At 43.0% G+C, this 22,991-nt stretch overlaps 2 protein-coding genes across 2 annotated transcripts; one reads left to right on the top strand and one right to left on the bottom strand.

The window, feature by feature from the left end:
* Positions 1–631: 631 nt before the first annotated feature.
* Positions 632–8,965, bottom strand: RpL10 (ribosomal protein L10). Its single transcript, XM_045753076.2, has 6 exons — positions 8,888–8,965; positions 8,688–8,720; positions 6,844–7,042; positions 3,308–3,414; positions 2,998–3,160; positions 632–832 (listed from the first exon to the last, which is right to left on the bottom strand). The coding sequence occupies exons 2-6, from the start codon at positions 8,708–8,710 to the stop codon at positions 662–664; spliced, it is 663 nt and encodes a 220-aa protein (XP_045609032.1). The 5' UTR covers positions 8,711–8,720; positions 8,888–8,965; the 3' UTR covers positions 632–661.
* A 4,762-nt stretch (positions 8,966–13,727) lies between these two features.
* Positions 13,728–20,162, top strand: LOC123764868 (transmembrane protein 50A). Its single transcript, XM_045753067.2, has 4 exons — positions 13,728–14,017; positions 14,782–14,894; positions 15,223–15,383; positions 19,750–20,162. Exons 1-4 carry the CDS (start codon positions 13,910–13,912, stop codon positions 19,854–19,856), a joined length of 489 nt encoding a protein of 162 aa, XP_045609023.1. The 5' UTR covers positions 13,728–13,909; the 3' UTR covers positions 19,857–20,162.
* Positions 20,163–22,991: the final 2,829 nt, after the last annotated feature.

The raw sequence follows: 22,991 nt of genomic DNA, 5'->3' as shown, positions 1-22,991 counted from the left end.
CAGCCTGTATAACCTTTGTCTGTGGTAGCTGCACAAGTGTTGTGTACTCACTGGCATCCTGGCCAAGTAGCATTATGTACTCGCTGGCCAAGTAGCATTGTGCTCGCTGGCATCCTGGCCAAATAGCATTGTGTGCTCGCTGACATCCTGGCCAAGTAGCATAATGCACTCACTGGCATCCTGTACTCGCTGGCCAAGTAGCATTGTGTGCTCGCTGACATCCTGGCCAAGTAGCATAATTCACTCACTGGCATCCTGTACTCGCTGGCCAAGTAGCATAATTCACTCACTGGCATCCTGTACTCGCTGGCCAAGTAGCATTGTGTGCTCGCTGACATCCTGGCCAAGTAGCATAATTCACTCACTGGCATCCTGTACTCGCTGGCCAAGTAGCATAATTCACTCACTGGCATCCTGTACTCGCTGGCCAAGTAGCATTGTGTGCTCGCTGACATCCTGGCCAAGTAGCATAATGCACTCACTGGCATCCTGGCCAAGTAGCATTATGTACTCGCTGGCCTCCTGGCCAAGTAGCACAAACCATGACCGATAAATAATAAAGTTAAAAGAAATGAAAGGCGACAGGTAAATACTCGACAGTATACCATGAAAGGATACTAATACTAACTCGGTAATCCTCATCATTTTATTGAGAGTACAGTTAGGCAAGACCAGCCAGCTCCAGCTGGACCTTCTTCCAGGTTAAGAGTGGTCCGTGCTCGGGGCGGTACTGTACCGTCACGCCGTCAGGGAACAGCCGGCCACTGGCCATCAACTCTTCGTACTCGTCACGGTCAAACTTGGTGAAGCCCCACTTACGAGACACGTAGATCTGCAGCAAAATTATTTTTATTAATCACTTGCATTTCAAAAGCTTTATAGTAACCCTACCACAAGTAAGTATAAGAAGAAGGCAGCAAACCGGGAAGGATATGTAGCAATGAGCATGTAGGCCGTAAAAAAATTTAAAAGTATTCCAAGTAGCTGTGTAAGTGAACACTTTAAAAGTTGGTGTATTGAAAGGCAAATCATTTTCAGTTAAAGAACTCTGAATGTCATGTAGACATATCCTTCAACATGTATAAATGAGGTGTGCAAGGAGACAGGTGGCTGTGAACTTTTTAAAAACAAAACCGAATTCTATAGAGTAATAGAATTATTTGCTCAGCTTTAACACCTGGGATGTCCAATTGCTATTACCAAAGGAATTAGTGCACCTGAAGTTAGGAGAAGGGTCAGTGGCTTGCAAAATAAAAGCTTGGGTTAGGGCGAACAGGACAGGAAGAGATGCAGTTTGAGGTCTGCAGACTATTTAAAAAATAATTTCCTGGATTAGTGATACTTTGACAATTTTATCAGTATTTACAAGCAAGGAATAAGAATGTTATTGAGACGAGTGCATACTGAAAACAGACGTGTTTCATTGAATGGAAAGACTAATAAATCAACCTGTCCTCTTTAAAAATAACATCACTTTTCACTTGTATGTGCATTATGGCCAAAAATGGACTTTATTTAAAATGAAAACAAATCACAAGAGTGATGTACTGTCCCTGTTAGGTAGAACAGTTTCCATGATGCTTTGAAACCACAGAACTTCCTGCCCTCCTAACCTATCACAGGACCCTTGGCTCTTAAGATTCTAAGGGGTCCCGAGGAGATTTACACCCGTGCACAGGAAATTTTTTTGAAAAATGTTAATTTGTGTTCCCTGAGCACGGGAAAAATTAACAAAAAAAAACGTGGGCAACATATTTTGGGCACAATAGGCTGACGAAGTCTGGCAAAATGTGGGCGTTGACAGAGCAGTCGTTAGAGGCGGTCAGCGCCACCGGAGCTGTCAGATAGGAGTTGCCACAAAGATATTACCTAATTATTTCAATGTGATTTTTTCGTAGTGCTTTGCAGTATTATTATTCAATAGTATGTAGTGTGATGGATTATATAATAAAATGTGTGAATCAATGCTATACTCAAAAGTATGGTGTTCATATCAGCAATTCAATTATTATGTTCATAAAACAAACAGTTTTGCCATTATTACATTATACACAGTTTTATATAACGCGTGTACATTTGTGTTCACCATAGAGAACCACAGAGCTGGTATGGTGAATGCAGACACATACACTATGCGCAGTTTAAGGGTTAACTTGTTTTGGGATAAAAATCCAAAATTTATTTTCCAATTAGGTCCATTTTCGGCCATATGGGCAAACAGCCAAATTTAGACATAATATGCAAGATGAAAGGCAGAGCCAATGGTACAGCAAATTTAAGGGTACAAGACATGTACAGTTAGAAAGGCAGGGCAGACATGGAGGGAGGAATATGCATTGTACAAAATGTGTATGACAATGAAAGAATGATGATGTCTTATGACAGATGGTCAACCAATTTTAAATATTAAATTTACACAATGAAAAATTTTTCATGTCCCAAGTGTTTTCTTAGATCCGCCCCACGAGGGAGACGAACCTTACACAAAAACTGGCTTTATTGTGCCCACCATTTACCACAGTACAGACAATTAACTACTCTGCAATGTCGGCTTAATAAGTGGGGTACCAAACTGTTGGCATTATACAGATCATGTCAGCTAATATAATATGGATGAGGTTCCAATCATTTTTAGATCACTAGTAAACAGTTACAGCCTAAGGATATAACATTTAAAAAAAAAAAAAAAAAAATTATAGTTGGCAGTTTTCATTCACCATAAGTTTAGAATCAGAGGCATGGAAAATAATCTTGAACCTCTGCTGCAATTAATAGAGCATCTGGCCCCACATTGCCAAATTGAGGTTATACTGCATACACAAGATACCACCGTCCCAAACTCCGCCGTATACTAGTGACATGCATTTTACTCATCTTGCCTATATACCTTCCTAGTTTCATTCATCATATGTACTCACACTTTAATTATAATAAGTTATTTATAAATAACTTTAAACACATGTATAAAGCAGGAATTACCAAAGAACCATTCCCTACCTTTTGGCGTCCTGGGTACTTGAACTTGGCTCGCCTCAGTGCTTCCACAACATGGGTCTTGTGGCGGTCGTGGGTGCGTACAGACATGATAGGTTGGCCAATCTGCACACGGGCTACAGTGCCTTGGGGCTTGCCAAAGGCACCACGCATACCGGTCTGCAATCTGAAAATTAAAATTACATTTTTAACTATACATTTCTCAATTTTAGTGTAGATAGGATTACACATAATATATCATTACCATCAAGTAACTAGAAACATGGCACTTGCAGAAGCTACTAGAGCAATGTGCAGGATTGTACTTTCTTACCTATCAGCACCGGCACACGACAACATTTTGTTGATGCGGATCACATGGAACGGGTGTAGTCGAACACGGACGTGGAACTGATCCTTACCGCAGTTCTTGACCAGGTACTGAAACATTAAAGCAACATTATTGTATGCATAATAGCAAACAGTATTTGCTCAACCTAGCTTTTCATTCCTAATGGGTTTCTTTGGAAGCATTTATATCAATAGGTTTCTTTGGAACAAAAACAATGGAGCAATATAGGACACCATTCCTAACTTTAGATCAAGCTTAAATGTCAACAAGCTTATGTCAAGCTTATGTCAACAAAGCTCTGCCCCTGGAAGGGATTAAAAAAGAGTTTTCTACCTTCCTTTAACATACAGGACCACCAGAATAAGACAAGTGATTTAAAAGTGTACCAAGCTGTAATGATGATGCAAAGTATAGCATCAATTGGCAAGACAACAACATGCCTTGCAACATGGCAAGACTTTATATTGCTCAGTTAAGCTTAATACTATCGCACTCTTCAGACACCCCTGGTGTCTGTTTTTGCTCGAGTCTGAGCGTCAAGACGCTGCTCGCACCTGATAAAAATTTTTGTACAAAATTAATTTATTATCCGATCAACTTCGGGATAGTTACAAAATGAGCGCCTTTAGAGTGTGCACAATGATACCAAAATGAAAGATGTAACACGAAACTGTCAAAACACACTAAACAAATAAAATTGACCAAAAAAATTAAAATGTTAAAATGCCAGTTATTGCTCTATTATTATAGGACTAGTTTTAAAATATGCAGCTTTATATTGCGAACAATTTGATACCAAAATGAAAGACGTAAAACAAAAATTAATGTTATCAAATTGAACGAGTATACACATTAGGACGAGGTGTGTAAATTGGGTGCTCGTTCACGGGTAACTTTAGGCTTTGCTGTGGGGAGTCATGCCGGGCGTTTGGACATGTGCATATACACCTGCAAGGAATTTCATTGTAACAATCTAAATGAACGACGTAGCAAGAGAATCAAGGCGAGAAAACTGAACCGAGTACACACATTTCGGTGCCGCCGCACGCTCGACCGCCAAGAGTAGTTCGTGCATACGCCCGGGGTGCGAAAGTGTTAAAAATATTTCAGACAAAATACAAAAGAGGTTTTGAAGTACACATAACGTGTCCCAAGTGTTTTCTTAGACTCAACCGATAAAGGTGATGAGCCTTACACAAAAACTGGCTTTATTGTGCCCACCATTTACCACAGTACAGACAATTAACTACTCTGCAATGTCGGCTTAAGTGGGGTAAAACTCAGGATTACACACGTTATCCAATTAAACCAAACAATTGGGTAAAATATAGTATGCACCAACCTCAACATCTGAAAGGGTTTTAGTCCATCCTAGACCACTATCACTATTTAAAATACGACCATATTACAGTATTGTCACCATTTTCAGATGTGGGTGTAGTGCCCAATTTTCAGTCAAGTTAGTGTATTTATGCATAGTACTGTATTTAATAAAGTAAAACGTTACTGCAAAAATGTACCTTACCTGTAAAGTGCTAAACCTATAACATGTTTTTGAAGTGGCCTGAAAGATTTGGAAGGGGGCAGAACTGCAAAATATGCAATAAGTGAAAAGTGGTTAAATTTCAAATTTTTTTTTTTGACTAGGTGTATACGAAAAGGGCTTCAACTGGTCCATGTCTCAGCATTGTCGTATAATTAGGGAGAACAAATGTCAAAACATCAAACAAGTGTCAATTGAAATCATGTCCAACCCGGCTATCACAATAGCATAAAGGATTACTAATCAGTTTAATAAAAAAAATCCCTTTTTTTATCGGGTGATTTGCATGAAATACCCCTTACTGCATAAAAGCCTATCTGTAAAGGTGCAAAGTTTGGAGGAAATTGACTGATGACCTCAGCCACAAGTGGCAGAACCTTTGACCTCTGTTTTCAAGTAACAAAATGACAAATTTATATGAAACTTACCCTACACCTTATATGTAGCATTTATGTTTACAATTTATCCAAGATACTTCATTCCCAAGTTCATTTATTGATTATAAATATTTCTGAAAGATATTTTCATAAATTTATTGGGAACTGCTGTATGTATTAGTAAAACTAAACATTTTGGACAATCCGGATGGGTAAATCCTTTATTATATGCTAATGTGATAGACGAGAGAAATTATTTTATTTGAAATTTGTGCTTGTAATGAATTTGAATGTTGAAAATTTGTTAAACAAAAATTCCTTTTCCCATTTAGGCTGCAATACTGAAACTGAACAGTTGCAGCATTTTTCATATACAACTAGTAAAAAAAAGTTTGACATTTGAACTTAATATCCACAGTTAATGCCCCTTAAAGCGCATTTTAAGGTCTAAGGTCATGTTTGAGCAGGTGTGTGTACATGTCCAAAGGTACATCCCTACGATGTTATTGCATGTAGAATTGTTATATAAAGTTATCCTCACAGAGGACACTGGTTAAAATGTTAATACCATTACTAAAACATGACTTTACACTAAACAGTGCAGTGGTTCGTGGAAAATCAAAGATGCTTTTCTGCACGTCAAATTGTAATTGGTGGCTATCAAGGTCCATTTTGTTGGGTTTTCCACTAATGGGGGAAAAAAATACTAGTTTAATGAGAAGCACAAACTTATGAAGAATAGGGTGTGGCCGCAATAGTTAGCGTGTGCTATGTCTACATTGTTGCAATACATGTGGGGAAAACTATGCAAAAGGATAGGGAATTTGTAGTAATCTTATCTTCTCCGATTTTGCAATATTTCGTCCAGGGTTGTGATAATGATTTAGTTTGTCATTGGTGACTAACTTTGTCTCCCAACATGAAACCTGCTTAGCCAGGAACTGCATCAAACATTTTTAATTCACATAAATGTTTAGGATTGAAAAGCAACTCTAAGTGCCTCCAAGCCACATCCATCCTACCCTAGCAGAACACCAACAGTTTATACTGAAGCCAAGACCAATATTTGACAGTCAAGATCTAGTACACATGGCTTATCACATTCATGAGGATACTGACCCATATACCGGTACCAACTTACTTTAATAGGCTCGCTAAACCTACAACCAACAGCACCTTACATCACTTGTGGACGGAAGTGATCATACTTTGTGCAGATAGTTGTATGACAAGTGTTGATTATCAACAATTTGGCACGAGTAGAATGCAACCAATTGGCACGTACATTTAAGGAGAAGCAATGATTTCCAGACATTTTCATAGCAATCAGGCCATTCCCCGATACATATAAATAGTTTTATCTGGCATCACTATTTGAAATTATTCCATGGGCACTGCAAGACAATATTAGTCCTCTACAGTGAGCACATAGTCTTTGTCCCGATACACTAAATATTGACCAACTTGTAAAAATGCTATTTAGACAACACAAGTACAGTACTGCCATTTACATTGGACTACATAAATTAGCCATTTAATGCATAAAATAAAGAAAAATTCAAACACCCAAACCAAGACATCAAGATGTCGCTGCTCACCTTGTTGGCACAGATGCGGCCCGCCTCCAGGGCTTCTGATGACAGCTGTTCATACTCGTCAGACACTAAATGTACACATAGTGGCAATTCACGCACGTCGGCCTTCTTCCTGCCCAAGTCAAAAATACGAATCTTCGAGTCTGGCACACCACGACAGAACCGTGACTTGGGGTACGGTTTATTCTTGCAGTAGCGGTAACTGAAAAATTGTCGACAAATATTGCAATATTGAGGGGGAAGCAAGCTACAGTTTATGTAAAGAAATTTAAGATTTTAATATGCCTAATTATTTATACTAGTCCTGCTCATCAATGAATGTCTTATAGCTTCAACTCACATTTTGCCTAATATTTAAATTGTTCATAATTTACTCTAACCTGCCTCTAGCATTATGCATTCATAGCTACAAATTGCTATTGAATTCAATCTTGCTATTGAATTCAATCTCAAGCCAAGAAAAAGTACAGGAAATCTCATTTTGGTTAAAAAAGAAGCAGACTGGTTTATCTTTGGAGTAGGAACAAGAGAACCTGCAGAATGCCTTGGAGCACATACAAAGTATTTTACTTTTATACAAAAACAAAGTAACCCAAGTGTGTGTCAAGTGTTACACTGAAGTAATGTTGCAGAAGACCCACACTAAGCAGCTCCCACTTACACAATCGCTCTTCCTTATCTAACCAGACTTAAAAGTTACCAACAAATGCATGCCTTAACTTGTACATGTCCCGAGTGTTTTCTTAGGCCCGACCCATGAGGAGCCGGACCTTACACAAAACTGGCTACAATTTGCCCACTATTTACCACAGTACAGTAGTGAGCTACACTGTAATGTTGGTGTAAGTGGGGTACAACCTTGCACGCTAACAACCTTATCAAACTTCCCCACAACCTCCAGGGGTTATCTTGAGATGACTTCGGGGCTTAGCATCCCCGCGGCCCGGTCCTTGACTAGGCTTTTTTTTTTTTTACCTCAAAATTCCAAAATTCCTCACTGCAGAATACAGTACTCCACCAGAGACACTTCACGGCACCCGTCACAACCTCAACTACACTACAACACCTTCATAAGCCAACACGTTTTAAATTCTAATTTTCAAGCACTTTTTAAAAGTTTAAACTTCACACCTGAAGACTCCTCACCCAATCAAGTGTCCCCGAACTCTACGTAACAATCCTGACGTAGAGCGGCGGTGTGCCCCCCCCCCCGGGTCAGGGGGGGGGGGGGAGACTACACTTATCTAGGGCCTAGACAAGTGTAGTCTTCCTAGTCAATGTAGGAGGCCTGGTCGACGACCGGGCCGCGGGGACGCGAAGCCCCGGAAATACCCCAAAGTAGGTCCCCATAACCCTCCTGGGGGTGGGGAGGGAGGGGGGGGAGGTTACTGTCCCCGGCCGGACAACACTGGTGGTCACCCGTCCACTTACTCCCCACACCTCACGGTCATCATCAGGAGCAAGCACCAGGCCACTCTGGCAAGGGATGACCACCAAGACTCACCACCACGTGCGGGGACAGCGTGACGGCAGGTGATCACAACCCCTCCCTCACCTGACATCTGGCGACCTCCACACACTCGACACACCTGCTACATGTGTCCACACCTGATACACCCCGCCACAGACCGCGTCCAGGCCACCAGAACCCCACACGGGTAAATTCAGGTTGAATAACCCCAGTTAATCAGTCACATATACATAACCACGTGTGCTACCTACACCTCCATTACCCCCTAAACCAACCTCCCAGCCCCACAACCCCCACAATAACCCCCTCCCACAGCCCCACAAAGCCCCCTCCCACAGCCCCACAAACAAGAAACAAAATGTAAACATTGACTCACCAGCGGGCTGGTCGGCGCCCCATCTTGGCCGGCCTGAAACACACAAATCATCCATTATATCGGCGCCAAGATGGTCAAATATTAGAGTACAATGAAGTGTGGTGGATGGTGATGGGAGGTGAGGGAGGGATGGTGAGGGATGGCGGTGATGGCGGGGGATGAAGGTGAGGGAGGGCGGCGGCGGCCATCACGACACTCACCTCGGGGGAGAAGAGTGGCGGAGTGATGGAACCTCTCCCTCGCCCCCCTTAACTCGCCTCGGTCACCACCTACATCCACGCTCTTTACAAAACATTATTTACCCCTCAAACTCATTAATTATGACATATAATTAGAGCCTAGTTAATATTATTGATAATTAGACATTAATTAGTATTCTTGTCTCACATACAAGTCTTAGCAACTCTACATATTCAAGATTGATAATTGTTAAATTGAGGCGTATTTATGATTGACAACAATTTCAATTCTTTACTCAATTTACAAATGTTAATATCTTTAATAATTTATTTTATTTATATATATATGCAAGAAGGTACATTAGGTTCATGAGAGTACTAATGTAAAGTCACTAACACGCATGACGATGCGTTTATTTATGAGGAGAATTATTACAATTATACAATACAAAATGTATAATACATCACCACAAGTACCCCATGATGGTCAGTAATTTTACCTGAATTTACCTATAAATATATGTAGTCTCTATTTATTTATATTTATTTATTTCTATATAGAAGAGTTGTTAGATGAAGCCACTAGCAGATTCTTCATTATGCACCCCATACCTATGCCGTGGGTGGTGGTGGAAAGGGTTACAGAATGGGTTCAGGGCTGAGAGAAGATGTACCTACTTACTGCTAGGTGAACAGAAGTATGAGGTGAAAGCAAACGCGCCCCACCATTTCCGTCCCTCTCTGAATTCGAACCAGGAATTCTCGATTGAGAGTCGAGAATGAACCCGACTGTGCTACCAGGATTCTAAATAGCAAATCTTTGCTGCAATTTAAGATCGTCAGACAATTTTTGGAATAAGATATATTTACCTGAATTTACCTGAGGGCCATTAACACTCTAGTGGTCTCGACGAGGGGACAGGAAACCAGCGGCTCTTCGAAGGTCCCCCATTTGTTCTGGTGATTTGTTTTGTTCTAGATGGATGAAAATAGTTCAACAAAGATTTGGCATTTACGGCTTCGGCAATGTCACCCGTTAACACCAAGTTAACACCAAGTTAACACCCAGTTAACACTAAGTTAACACTAAGCTAACACCAAGTTAACACCAAGTTAACACTAAGTTAACACTAAGTTAACACCCAGTTAACACTAAGTTAACACTAAGTTAACACCAAGTTAACACCCAGTTAACACTAAGTTAACACTAAGCTAACACCAAGTTAACACCAAGTTAACACTAAGCTAACACCAAGTTAACACCCAGTTAACACTAAGTTAACACTAAGCTAACACCAAGTTAACACCAAGTTAACACTAAGTTAACACTAAGTTAACACTAAGCTAACACCAAGTTAACACCAAGTTAACACTAAGTTAACACTAAGCTAACACCTAAACACCACTAACAATATGGTGGAAGTGCTGATAATCAAAATAGAGACCTTAAACGTAGTTGTTGTCCTTGTATATAAGTCACCGGAGGCAAACCCTCAGCAGTTTAAAGACCAACTAATGAAAATAGAACACTGCTTGGACAGTGCTTGGAACACTGGAACACTGCTTGGAAAACCTCACAAATCCAGCTCCGAACATCATCCTGCTTGGGGACTTCAACCTACGGCACCTGAAATGGAAGCACCTGGCTAATACAGTAATATCAGAAAGAATACCAGGAAGTAGCCTAAATGAACAGGCACATGCAAATGACCTGCTACGGTTGTGTGACAGGTTTGCCTTAAACCAGCAAATAGTAGAACCAACTAGGAAGGAGAACACGCTGGACCTCATTTTCACTAATAATGATGAATTGATCGGGAACATAATGATTACAAATACCTATTACTCAGATCACAACTTAATTGAAGTTCTGACAACCATGGGGAATAGACCTTCAAAACCAGTCCAGATTCCTGGTGGAGGAGATTTCAGCAAATTCAACTTCAATAATAAACAGATAAACTGGGAGCAAATAAACCAGGACTTCACAGAAATAAGCTGGGAAGAACAGCTAGAAAATGCAAACCTGAACCAGTGCCTGGAAAAAATAAGCTCAGTAGCACTAGAAATATGTTCAAACCGCATACCCTAAGAAAAAGGAGGAAGAGATGCAGATTGGAACGGGAACGTCGTTCCCTATATAGGCGAAGAAAACGAATCGCGGAACAACTTGAGAGTCGCACCCTATCTCAAGAACGGCGAAGAAGGTTAGGTAGAGTAATAGAAACTAATTGAACTACAGCTACAAGGATCATGCAAAACCTAGGAGAGGCAAAGAGAGGAAAAGGCCATCAGTGAAATAGAGAGAAATCCGAAATATTTTTTCTCATATGCAAAATCAAGATCAAAAACCACATCTAGTATCGGGCCCCTACGAAAGGGAGATGGAACTTTCACCGATGACAACAAAGAAATGAGCGAGCTACTGAGGAAGCAGTACGACTCTGTTTTCAGCGAGCCATTAAACACACTAAAGATTGATAACCCAAATGAATTTTTCATGTATATGATACCAACATCAAATCATATATCAGACGTCACCCTATCCCCACTGGATTTTGAAGAAGCTATAAACAGTATCCCTATGCACTCTGCACCAGGCCCGGATTCTTGGAACTCCATATTCATCAAGAACTGTAAAATACCACTATCGCAAGCCCTTCACATTCTGTGGAGACAAAGACAAAGACAAATACTGGCGTTATCCCTGACATACTAAAAGCAGCAGAGATAGCGCCACTCCATAAAGGAGGAAATAAGGCAGAGGCAAAAAAATTACAGACCGATAGCACTAACATCACACATCATAAAAAATTTTGAGAGAGTGCTAAGAAGTAAGATCACAAAATACATGGAATCACAGCATCTCCATAACCCCGGACAACATGGTTTCAGAACAGGGCGCTCTTGCCTGTCGCAGTTGCTGGACCACTATGATATGGCATTAGATTTTTTTTTTTTTTTTTTTTTTTTTAGATATATACAAGAGTTGTTACATTTTTGTACAGCCACTAGTACGCGTAGCGTTTCGGGCAAGTCCTTAATCCTATGGTCCCTGGAATACGATCCCCTGCCGCGAAGAATCGTTTTTTCATCCAAGTAAACATTTTACTGTTGCGTTAAACAGAGGCTACAGTTAAGGATTTGCGCCCAGTAAATCCTCCCCGGCCAGGATACGAACCCATGACATAGCGCTCGCGGAACGCCAGGCGAGTGTCTTACCACTACACCACGGAGACTGCATGGAAGACAAACAAAATGCTGATGTAATTTACACAGATTTCACAAAAGCCTTCGACAAATGTGACCATGGTGTTATTGCACACAAAATGCGTTCAACAGGAATTACCGGAAAAATAGGCAGATGGATCTACAATTTCCTGACTAACAGAACCCAATGTGTAATAGTCAACAAAATAAAATCCAGCCCATCAACCGTGAAGAGCTCAGTCCCCCAGGGTACTGTGCTTGCTCCAGTACTTTTTCTCATCCTCATATCGGACATAGACAAGAACACAACCTATAGCACTGTATCATCCTTTGTAGATGACACTAGGATCTTCATGAGAGTAGGCAACATAGAGGACACGGCGAACCTCCAATCAGATGTAAATCAGGTCTTTCTGTGAACTACAAAAAATAATATGGTGTTTAACGAAGATAAGTTCCAGCTCATGCGCTATGGAAAAAAATGAAAATATAAAAACGGAAACCACGTACAAAACTCATGCAAATCATAACATAGAACGAAAAGGCAATGTAAAGGATCTGGGTGTACTGATGTCGGAAGACCGACGAAGAGTCGGAAGATGCTATACCGATGATGATACTTTTCAAAACGCTTGTGCTCTCTAGAGTAGAGTACAGCTGCACAATGACAGCACCTTTCAAAGCTGGAGAAATTGCTGACCTGGAGAGCGTGCAGAGATCCTTTACTGCTAGAATCCACTCAGTAAAACATCTAAACTATTGGGACCGACTAAAGAGCCTAAATCTTTACTCCCTTGAGCGCAGGCGGGAGAGATACATAATAATTTACACGTGGAAAATAGTAGAGGGACTGGTCCCAAACCTGCACACAGAAATAACATCACATGAGACCAGAAGACATGGTAGGATGTGCAGAATACCCCCGTTGAAAAGCAGAGGTGCAACAGGTACTCTGAGAGAGAACTCTATTAACATCAGAGGCCCGAGACTGTTCAACACGCTTCCACTACACATAAGGGACATAACTGGCCGACCCCTCACAGTGTTCAAGAGAGAACTATCAACATCAGAGGCCCGAGACTGTTCAACACGCTTCCACTACACATAAGGGACATAACTGGCCGACCCCTCACAGTGTTCAAGAGAGAACTATCAACATCAGAGGTCCGAGACTGTTCAACACGCTTCCACTACACATAAGGGACATAACTGGCCGACCCCTCACAGTGTTCAAGAGAGAACTATCAACATCAGAGGCCCGAGACTGTTCAACACGCTTCCACTACACATAAGGGGCATAACTGACCGACCCCTCACAGTGTTCAAGAGAGAACTATCATCATCAGAGGCCCGAGACTGTTCAACACGCTTCCACTACACATAAGGGACATAACTGGCCGACCCCTCACAGTGTTCAAGAGAGAACTGGATAAGCACCTCCAAAGGATACCTGATCAACCAGGCTGTTACTCATACGTCAGGCTGTGAGCAGCCGCGTCTAACAGCCTGGTTGATCAGTCCAGCAACCAGGAGGTCTGGTTGACGACCGGGCCGTGGGGACGCTAAGCCCCGGAAACACCTCAAGGTAACCATCAGAAGTGTTGACCAAGACGGTCGCTGGAGAACAGTGCTCACCAAGACGGTCGCCAGAGAGCAGTCGCCTCCCAGGAAGGTAAACAAAGAGCGCCTGACACAGTGACTCAGTTGTCTGGACCACCTGAAGGAGAGTCGACCCCGGGCGGCACACAAGACAAGTTGAGGCGAGAACCGGTTCCGCCAGCACTCCCTGGAGGAGGCTCGAACCCGCGGAGTCGCAGACGAGGAGGCGCTACCATGCCGGAGTGTTGTGGTGCCCTGGGGGAGAGCGTGCCCGCCCTCTGTGACAACTGGGACCCTGGCGAGAGGCGCAACTTCCTGGCCTCTGTGGCCTCAGGGGCTATGGTGAGGCGTCCCTGGGGGTGGAGAGGGGTCCCTGGCGGTGGTGAGGCGTCCCTGGGGGTGGTGAGGGGTCCCTGGGGGTGGTGAGGGGTCCCTGGTGGTGGTGAGGCGTCCCTGGGAGTGGTGAGGCGTCCCTGGGAGTGGTGAGGCATCCCTGGGGGTGGTGAGGGGTCCCTGGTGGTAATGAGGCATCCCTGGGGGTGGTGAGGCGTCCCTGGGGGTGGTGAGGCGTCCCTGGGGGTGGTGAGGCGTCCCTGGGGGTGGTGAGGCGTCCCTGGGGGTGGTGAGGGGTCCCTGGGGGTGGTCATCATGAAACAGTGTTACATTATATGGGTGATTTGGTACATATAGAAATGTTCGTCTCTGTTGAGATATAAATACACTGGCTAACATGCTTGATATATTGCACCCTAACAAACCCAATATACAGTATAGGAACATATTCGATATACGGTAATATACTGGACTCATTATTCATAAAAATATTGTACTATACTTATCATAGCAAAAGGAAAGTATTCCAGTGGAGTAAGCAGTTGTGCTAGTCAGTGAAAGTCAGTATTTATGTTAATACAAATCCTTAAATTTGTGTAACTTGTGATTGTTATGTGTTTGTGCTGAAATAATTTTTATTTGTGTTGTTAAAAAAAAAACTAGTACTGTATGTACTGTTGTGCAGCTGATTACCATTCACCTTAACTGTATTTAAACTCAACATTGTCTTTAAAATCATTTTGATTAATGACAAGTTATACCTTGCCTGACAGTTTGCCCTGGGCTGGTGGTTCGTGATCGATGCTGCTGCCCGCTATCCCAGCAACGAAGACTTCAATCATGCATATCATGTGTGTGGAGTGGTTGCTACACTCGCCATGCTCATGTAAGTTATGGGCTACATCACCACATCACCATCAGTGTTGGGAGAAGACGGTTCGTCTATTTGCTCTTTTGCAGTGGGCAAATGTTAAGTTTTGGTAGTGCAAAGACACGCCTCTTCCTGGCTTTCCTTCCTCTCTGCTGCATGTTAGACATTCTCAGCATCACTTGACAAATGATTATTCCATCTCTAATATACACTTAAACTTCTAAGGTGGTATTATAGGTTTTAGAATAGATCGATGAGATTTAATGAAGGTTGAGTAATGAGTGATGTATCTTAAGAAAGTTTATCAGATGTATTGATTTCTAACTTGCATTTTCTGTTGCAGGGTGAACACAGTTAGCAATGGGCAGGTGCGTGGAGACATGTACACAGACGGGTGCGTTGGACCCTACGGGGCACGTATATGGCTCTTCCTTGGACTCATGCTCAGTTTTGGCTCTCTCATTGCTGCATGTTGGATCCTGTTTGGTGGTTACGTCATCCCAAGTGAGTTCTCTTCCTTAGCCTCATGCAAGACCTGGTTGATGACTTCCCCTTTATTTCATGCTCTTTACTAGATATACTGTAATTGAGACTATTCTACCATGTTGATTTTTATGGAGATGATGAGTTTAGTAACCAGAAAATTCACAGATATAACTACAGGAATGAGTTTACTTTCTAGTATTTGATCCCTATAATAGGCATCACAATACAGTACTGTGTAATGAGAGAGATGTAACGCATCACGTTAATTACAACGGCAGCAATTTTGTGTTCTGTGAGTTTTGTTTTTAATAGTAAGGTTTTCAAGATAAAGAATTTTACTGATTTCAAAATTAAATAATGTGTATAAAATATTGTCGAGTGAGTGAGTTTTGAATCTCATGTGGTACTTTAATGCATACTTGATCGTGAGGCCCAGTTTAGGGATTAATAGTGATCATATATCTGATTTTGAGGCCTAGTTTAACCCTTAAACCCCACAAAACATACATATACAATTTGACATAACCCAAGTTTTAAAATCTTGCACAAACACCTTCCAATTTTTTGTGTATAATCAGCTAGACAAATGCTCTAACTTTGTCTAAATGATCACAACATAACTTGGAACACAAGAGAATCAAAAACAATTTTAATAAAAAACAACTTTAAATTTGAATATTGAAAACTTCATATTTTTAAATAAGATTAAAACTGATTTTTAGTTGATTACTATTGGATTACTATTACTGATTACTAGTGGACCAAACTCTCACAAGTTTGGTCCACTAGTAATGGACCAAACTAGTGGACCATTACTAGTGGACCATGGTCCACTAGTTTGGACCATGTGGACCAAACTAGAAGGTCTAGTTTTTCGACTTGACTTAATCTTATTCTCCACTAGAATAAGTCCCTTGATCGACTCGACCCAAGCTCGAGTCGATCAAGGGACCCCACCTCATCCATGTTATGAGGTACGATGGTTGAGGTGCAGGTTATGTGCTCACCTGGTTGTGCTTGCGGGGATTGGGCTCTGGCTCTTTGGTCCCGCCTCTCCACTGTCGGTTGCCTGGTGTGCAGGTTCCTGAGCCTGCTGGGCTCTATCATGTCTACATTTGACCCTGTCTGGATCAGCCTCCTCCATTTCTCTGCCTTCGCCGAGAGAAGTTACTACTTGTTACATGTTGTGTGTGGTGCATGTTGTTAGTGCACGTGTGCATTGTGTACCACATGTACCTCGCATGTACCACAGTGACATGTGGTACTTGTTACTGTGTCAGGATGTTGTGGGGTGACATTTTGCTGCAGTTTTGTGCCTGGGGGATGCGTGTTGGGGATTGATTGTGGCGATTTTCGTGATCTTATCTGGAATCCCTCTTTCCTTCCCGTCTTGGAGTGCCTGGGTTGGCCCTTCCATGTACATTGGTTTCTCTGTCCTCGCCTAGTTGTCCGCCCCTGGTTGTGCTTCCTAGGGTTGAGCTTGGCTCTTTCGTCCTGCCTCTCCCCTGTCGCTTCCCTGACATCTCTTGGGCTCTGTCATGCCTGCACTTGCAGCTGTGTGTGGGGTCAGCTTCCACCACTTCCTTTCCTCGTGCATTCCATTTGTTTCCTACTCTGCCGCTGGAATGTTTCCTTCTTGCGTTTCTTTGGCTCCTTTGGGCTCTCCTTCCGCCTGTGTCGCATGGTGCGTGTGCACTTGTGTGCATTAGTCTGTCTTTGTTGCTCGTACCCCTTGGTTTGGGTACTGGTCTGGTGGCAACCCTTTGCACCTTCTTCAGTTTGGTTTGTTGGGACAGGGTCTGCGACTCTGTGGGTTTGTCGTGTCCCTTTCATTCCTGATTTGCTGCATGTCTTCTTCGTTCCTCATCTTCCTGCTTCACTCTTGTCCCTGGCTGCTGGTGCTGGGGCTGTTCTTCTGGTCTTTTTCTCATTTTCTCCTACACACTGTTGTGTGTTTTGTTTGTGCCTTTTGGCCCTCCTGTTGCCAGGTTTGGGTTCCTGGCTTGCCTTGCCTGTTGGCATTTTCAGGTCTCGCAGTGTCCCTTCTCTGGAGTCTCGCGTTGGACCCGTAGTCTCCGATCTCCTGGCGAGCTTGTTCGCATTAGGTTGTTTTCTGTTCGGCAGACGTTCCATCTCCTTCTTTGCCGGCTTGGGTTTCCGGCTCTGCTTGCTTGGGGGTTGCACCCGAGATCTTCCTGCGGCTCCACCTCTTCCTAGGCTCGATTGAACCTTGATGGGGCTGGTTAAGTTCTGCCTCAAGTGTCTCACCTTCAGTTGGTGGTCAGGTGGCTTTGTTGTTGGTGTCCCACCTGCGTGCTTCTTCTTGGTGGCAGTATGGGGTATTTTGGCAGTCCTTCCTTTTCCTTCTGTCCCTTCTAAGGTAGCTGCGTTGTTGATGTCGGCTTGGCTTTTTCGGTGGGGGTTCGGGGCCGTCATCTTGCTGCATACTGTCGCTTCGTTTCGTGCGGCGCTAGCGGAGCCGCTTCGGCTTGCTTTCAGTCTTGGTGTTACGTCTGCACCGTTCATAAACTGTCTGGTGCATTGTTTCACCTCCGGCCTGTTCATGCGCCGCCTGAGCCGTCCTGGTCTCTGGACAGCATGCTCTTTCTTTTCCTCGGTTGGTTGTGACCCCTTCGGTTCGGGTTTGTTTCTCGACGGGCTCTTTTCCTGTTGGCATTTGCCTCTAGGGGTCGGGTCGATGAGCTTCTTGCTCTCCTCCGGTGCAGGAGTTTCTGCTCCTTCGGTCGTGGCGATAGGTTTCTTCGGTTGCAGCCGTCTCCTTCTTTTCTGGCACGGAATGAGACTGCTGCTTTCCGGATGGGTCCTTGGTTTGTTGGTGCTTGGTTGGTCGGGCCGGGGGTGCATTGTGTTTTGTGTCCGGTTGCAGCCCTCCGCTGTTATGTGCAGGCCACGGCTTCTGTGTCCGGGACGTGCTTTGGGTTGATCCGGTTCCCTTCTTCCCTGTTCGTGGGTGAGGGTCTCTCAGGTCGTCCGTCGTGTTATTGCGGCTAGCCAGCCAGTGCTCTATCCCTGTGACCATGGCGTTCGTACATTCGCTGCTCTTGCTGCCGTCTGTAGCAAGTCTACAGACGGCATGTCAGACATGCCGTCTGACATGCCCGGCATGTCCTAGCTGACATTCGGGTATAGGGCTTTTGGCGGTTGTACAGGGGCCTGGCTGCTCAATATCTCGTGTCTTTCCCGGGCTCATTCGGGCCTGTGTCGCCTTGGGTTGGCGGTTGCAGCCAGTTGTTTTGACTTTGAGTTGGGGAGTGTGTAGCGACCATCTCCCGGGTATGTCCCTCTTCTTTCCTCTGTGGGTAGTGAGCCCCTTCGGCTCCGAGGAGCCGAAGTTGAGGCAGCACTAGAGATGGACCGGTCCGAGAGGAAGGTAGCGGAAGTTGAGGCAGCACTAGAGATGGACCGGTCAGAGAGGAAGGTAGCGGAAGTTGAGGCAGCACTAGAGATGGACCGGTCCGAGAGGAAGGTAGCGGAAGTTGAGGCAGCACTAGAGATGGACTGGTCCGAGAGGAAGGTAGCGGAAGTTGAGGCAGCACTAGAGATGGACCGGTCAGAGAGGAAGGTAGCGGAAGTTGAGGCAGCACTAGAGATGGACCGGTCAGAGAGGAAGGTAGCGGAAGTTGAGGCAGCACTAGAGATGGACCGGTCAGAGAGGAAGGTAGCGGAAGTTGAGGCAGCACTAGAGATGGACCAGTCAGAGAGGAAGGTAGCGGAAGTTGAGGCAGCACTAGAGATGGACCGGTCAGAGAGGAAGGTAGCGGAAGTTGAGGCAGCACTAGAGATGGACCAGTCAGAGAGGAAGGTAGCGGAAGTTGAGGCAGCACTAGAGATGGACCAGTCAGAGAGGAAGGTAGCGGAAGTTGAGGCAGCACTAGAGATGGACCGGTCAGAGAGGAAGGTAGCGGAAGTTGAGGCAGCACTAGAGATGGACCAGTCAGAGAGGAAGGTAGCGGAAGTTGAGGCAGCACTAGAGATGGACCAGTCAGAGAGGAAGGTAGCGGAAGTTGAGGCAGCACTAGAGATGGACCGGTCAAGAGCAGAAAGTTGACAAGTACACAAAAGATTGGGAGGAGTGATGTAGTAGTTAGAGTAGTAGTTAGAGAGCAAAGATTTGTATGTCGGAAACTTCAACAATATCCAGAGCTAAGACAAAATATTCCCCATAAATAGAATAATAAGGCAGACTAGATATGAGAGATATCAGAGACAAGGTCAATGGTAGAATGGACTTTATGGAACCTATTTGATTTTATTATATTATATTTTATGCCTCAATTGTTTTTCTTTGACGACGGTGGTGATGGTTATAGGTTTAATTTTGATGTTGTCATGTATATGTACAACATGTTCTCTTACTTGACAGAGGCACCAGTGCAGTGGCCAGGCGTTGCCATCTTCCTACAGAACATGTTCATCTTCTTTGGATCAATAATCTTCAAGATTGGTCGTTCTGAGGAGAACTGGGGCTGATGGGTCACTACCAACTTTATTATTAGCAATATCGGCAACTCCACGGAAAACTGTGGCCGAATATCCATTGTTGGGAGTGAAAAACACTCCCATGCAGAAAAAAGCATCTATTCTTAATACAGTACATAGTTTATAAGTTTACGTAACTTTGTATCTTCAGGCTCCCTATCTGCGCTTGTATTTCATCAAAGATGATGATGTTTGTAATTGCTTTAGATATTTTTATCCAATTAGTACATGTAAGGATTTGTATGTAATAGTTATGGATATGTTCTTTTCCAGTTAATACATATAAAGTACAGTTAATTATTTATTATTCTCCTCATGCGTACAGACGACTGCAAGCTTTCCCGACACAACTTAGCCAGATAGGCCAGTTACTCATTTTTAACACAGTACAAATAAACTTGAAATGAAGTTGTTAGAATGACGGACTGTTCATATTATGAGACACGACTGCGCGAGCTAGCAGTAGGCAGGTGTTGCAATGCGTAGTTTGCCACTCTAGGCACCTCATGAATGTCTCATGTGGCCATGTGATCAACACAGTGTGTGGACACACATTTATTTATCGTTTGTGGTGTGGCAGTTGATTGGATATACAGTATCAGAGATGGTGCCAGAAATGATATTTTGAAAATGGCTGAGACCATATCTTTAAAAATGAATTGGATTGGGTTTCCATGATGTATAGAAAAAGGGACTGAAATAAATCATACATTAAAGTACCAAAGTCTAATACACACACTGTAGAGCCTAATATATACACTGTAGAGCCTAATACACACACTGTAGAGCCTAATATATACACTGAAGTTTAATAATGCATTAGCTAATCAGGTATCTTTACCTTGCGATGCTTTTTGGGGCTCAACGTCCGCGCAGCCCTCCTGGGTAACCGAGTCATGAAACTGTTTTTGATTAAAGTCCCTGGTGGCATAGTGGTAACAATTGTGCAGTGCCTCACCCCGTGCCTCACCCTGTGCCTCGCCCCACACCCTGTGTCTCGCCCCACACCTTGTGCCGTTCCTCATCCCCACATATCATCACATGCCTCACGAGCGATTTGGTCTGGGTTTGAGCCCTGGCCAGGAAGGATTGACTAGGTGCCAAACCTTAACTTTTCGCCTGTTCACCCAACAGAAATTGGGCACTGTACCTGGTTGTAAACTGATCGGCGGGTCGTATTCCAGGGAAACCTAGCAAGTAAGGCTTACCATGAGCTAGAGGGTAGAAATAGCCTAAGCTACTGTATCACTTTGAGATGTATTTTATTGTCTCAATAAACGTACATGAACCATGAGCTATGGGAAGGGTGTCAGTCTGCTAACAGGAGTCAGACATCATCTGCTCCTGTATATATCTGCAAAACAAAATAGATAGGAATGGATCAAGGAAGGTCGATTTAAGATGTTGCTACATATATATCAAAATAGCATCACATGCATAATAAAAATCCATGAAGGTTTTCTGCCATACTAAAATTAAACATTTCGGAAGAAAAATTGGGCAAATGCTCTGCACCGAACAAATTGGTGTAATAAATGAAATACGTATTATATATTGTAATACTTATATTAAAATTTCAGGTTGCAATTTTTATACCGTGTCATGGTACAGTGGACTTGGACTCATCTGGGAACACCCAGCTCGTAGGTTCGAACCCTCATCAAGGCCCTTGTGGAGTTGTTCAGTGATATATCACGTTATTGCAAGTTCTCTGTGTACTTATATTAAGGTTTACAAATTTTCACATATGCATAATGCACAACAAATATATATTGTTGACCATATAATCATTGTGGTAGATGCACAAAGAAATCACAATAGCGTGATGTATTAAATGAACAAATCCACAAGGGCCGTGATGATGGTTCGAACCAACATCCGGGATGATCTCGGACACGTCTTAGTCGATTGCACCACGACATAGTAAAATAATTGCAACCTGGAGTTCTACTGCCCTCACAAGGCTCCCGCAGCTTCTCCGAAGCATAGACCGGGGTTTTTACACAATTCTCCCCATGCACCCGGGCTCCGTCAACTAAATGTTCTACCTCTTCGCCCTTGAATACACAAAGAAATCACAATAGTGTCATGCATCAAGTGAACAAATCCACAAGGGCTGTGATGAGGGCTCGAACCTATGTCCGTGATGTAGGATGATAAAAGGTTGTAATTTTTTTACCATGTTGTGGCTCAGTCGACTAAGGTGCATCTGGGATCATCCCGGATGTAGGTTCGAACCCTCATCACGGCCCTTGTGGATTTGTTCATTGTGGTGAGTGTTGTCGAGACGCGGCTCGGGAGGTTGGTCGGGGACTACTCAATCCTCCACCAGAAAGCACATGTTTGGAGCTCCATCGTTGTAGCTACACAACCTGCCAAGATTATGCCAAGATTGATGGAGAAGGTGCATATAGCAACTAAACTTAAGCATATAAGCTGGAATTAAATAAATCAATAAAGTTTATTTAGGTAAAATTGAGTTACAAGCAAAATGTTGGATTTCTACGTTTGGATTTAGTGTGGCTGGCGGATGACGGTGACATCAACTGCTGTTTAAGGCGCGTCTCTACAGTTTGTGAGGACGTCAATATATTCCAACATTGTCATGACTCATTGTTACATCCTTGTAAGTGTTTTGAGGAAATACGTCATTATATGGACGTCGCGGCGTCTCAATGTACTCAGTGTGGTGTATCTAAGTTGGAAGATCTCACCCAAGAAATATTTCAGATATCTCAAACCACTTATAATTATTCCTCAACACCTGTGTTATATTTCTCGCTGTACTGTCTTGTAGATAACAGGAAATATGTATATATGTAAATTAATATGTTATCAAACAAAATATTATGCGAGCTTACAAATAAATACAAACTTTTTAGGAATTTAGGATAAGTGAAAATTAAATATTGCTTAGTTTTAACATAGAAATATAATAAAATATAATTTGTATGTTTTCCGAACATGATAAATTATTCATTTATAAAAGTGTCTTTAATGTTTACATAAAACATTCAACTATTTTGAAAAAGGTGATTAGTGTTTCATATCATTGTTAATTCCCGGGTAGACTTTATTATGCATTGCATTGCATACCTAATATTGTAAGGTTTCTCTTATGAACTC

Source organism: Procambarus clarkii, chromosome 5, assembly GCF_040958095.1.
Source record: "Procambarus clarkii isolate CNS0578487 chromosome 5, FALCON_Pclarkii_2.0, whole genome shotgun sequence".
NCBI classification, from domain to species: Eukaryota; Metazoa; Arthropoda; class Malacostraca; order Decapoda; family Cambaridae; genus Procambarus; species Procambarus clarkii.
Note: the sequence above shows the minus strand (reverse complement) of the source record. Positions and strands in the feature narration are given on the sequence as shown.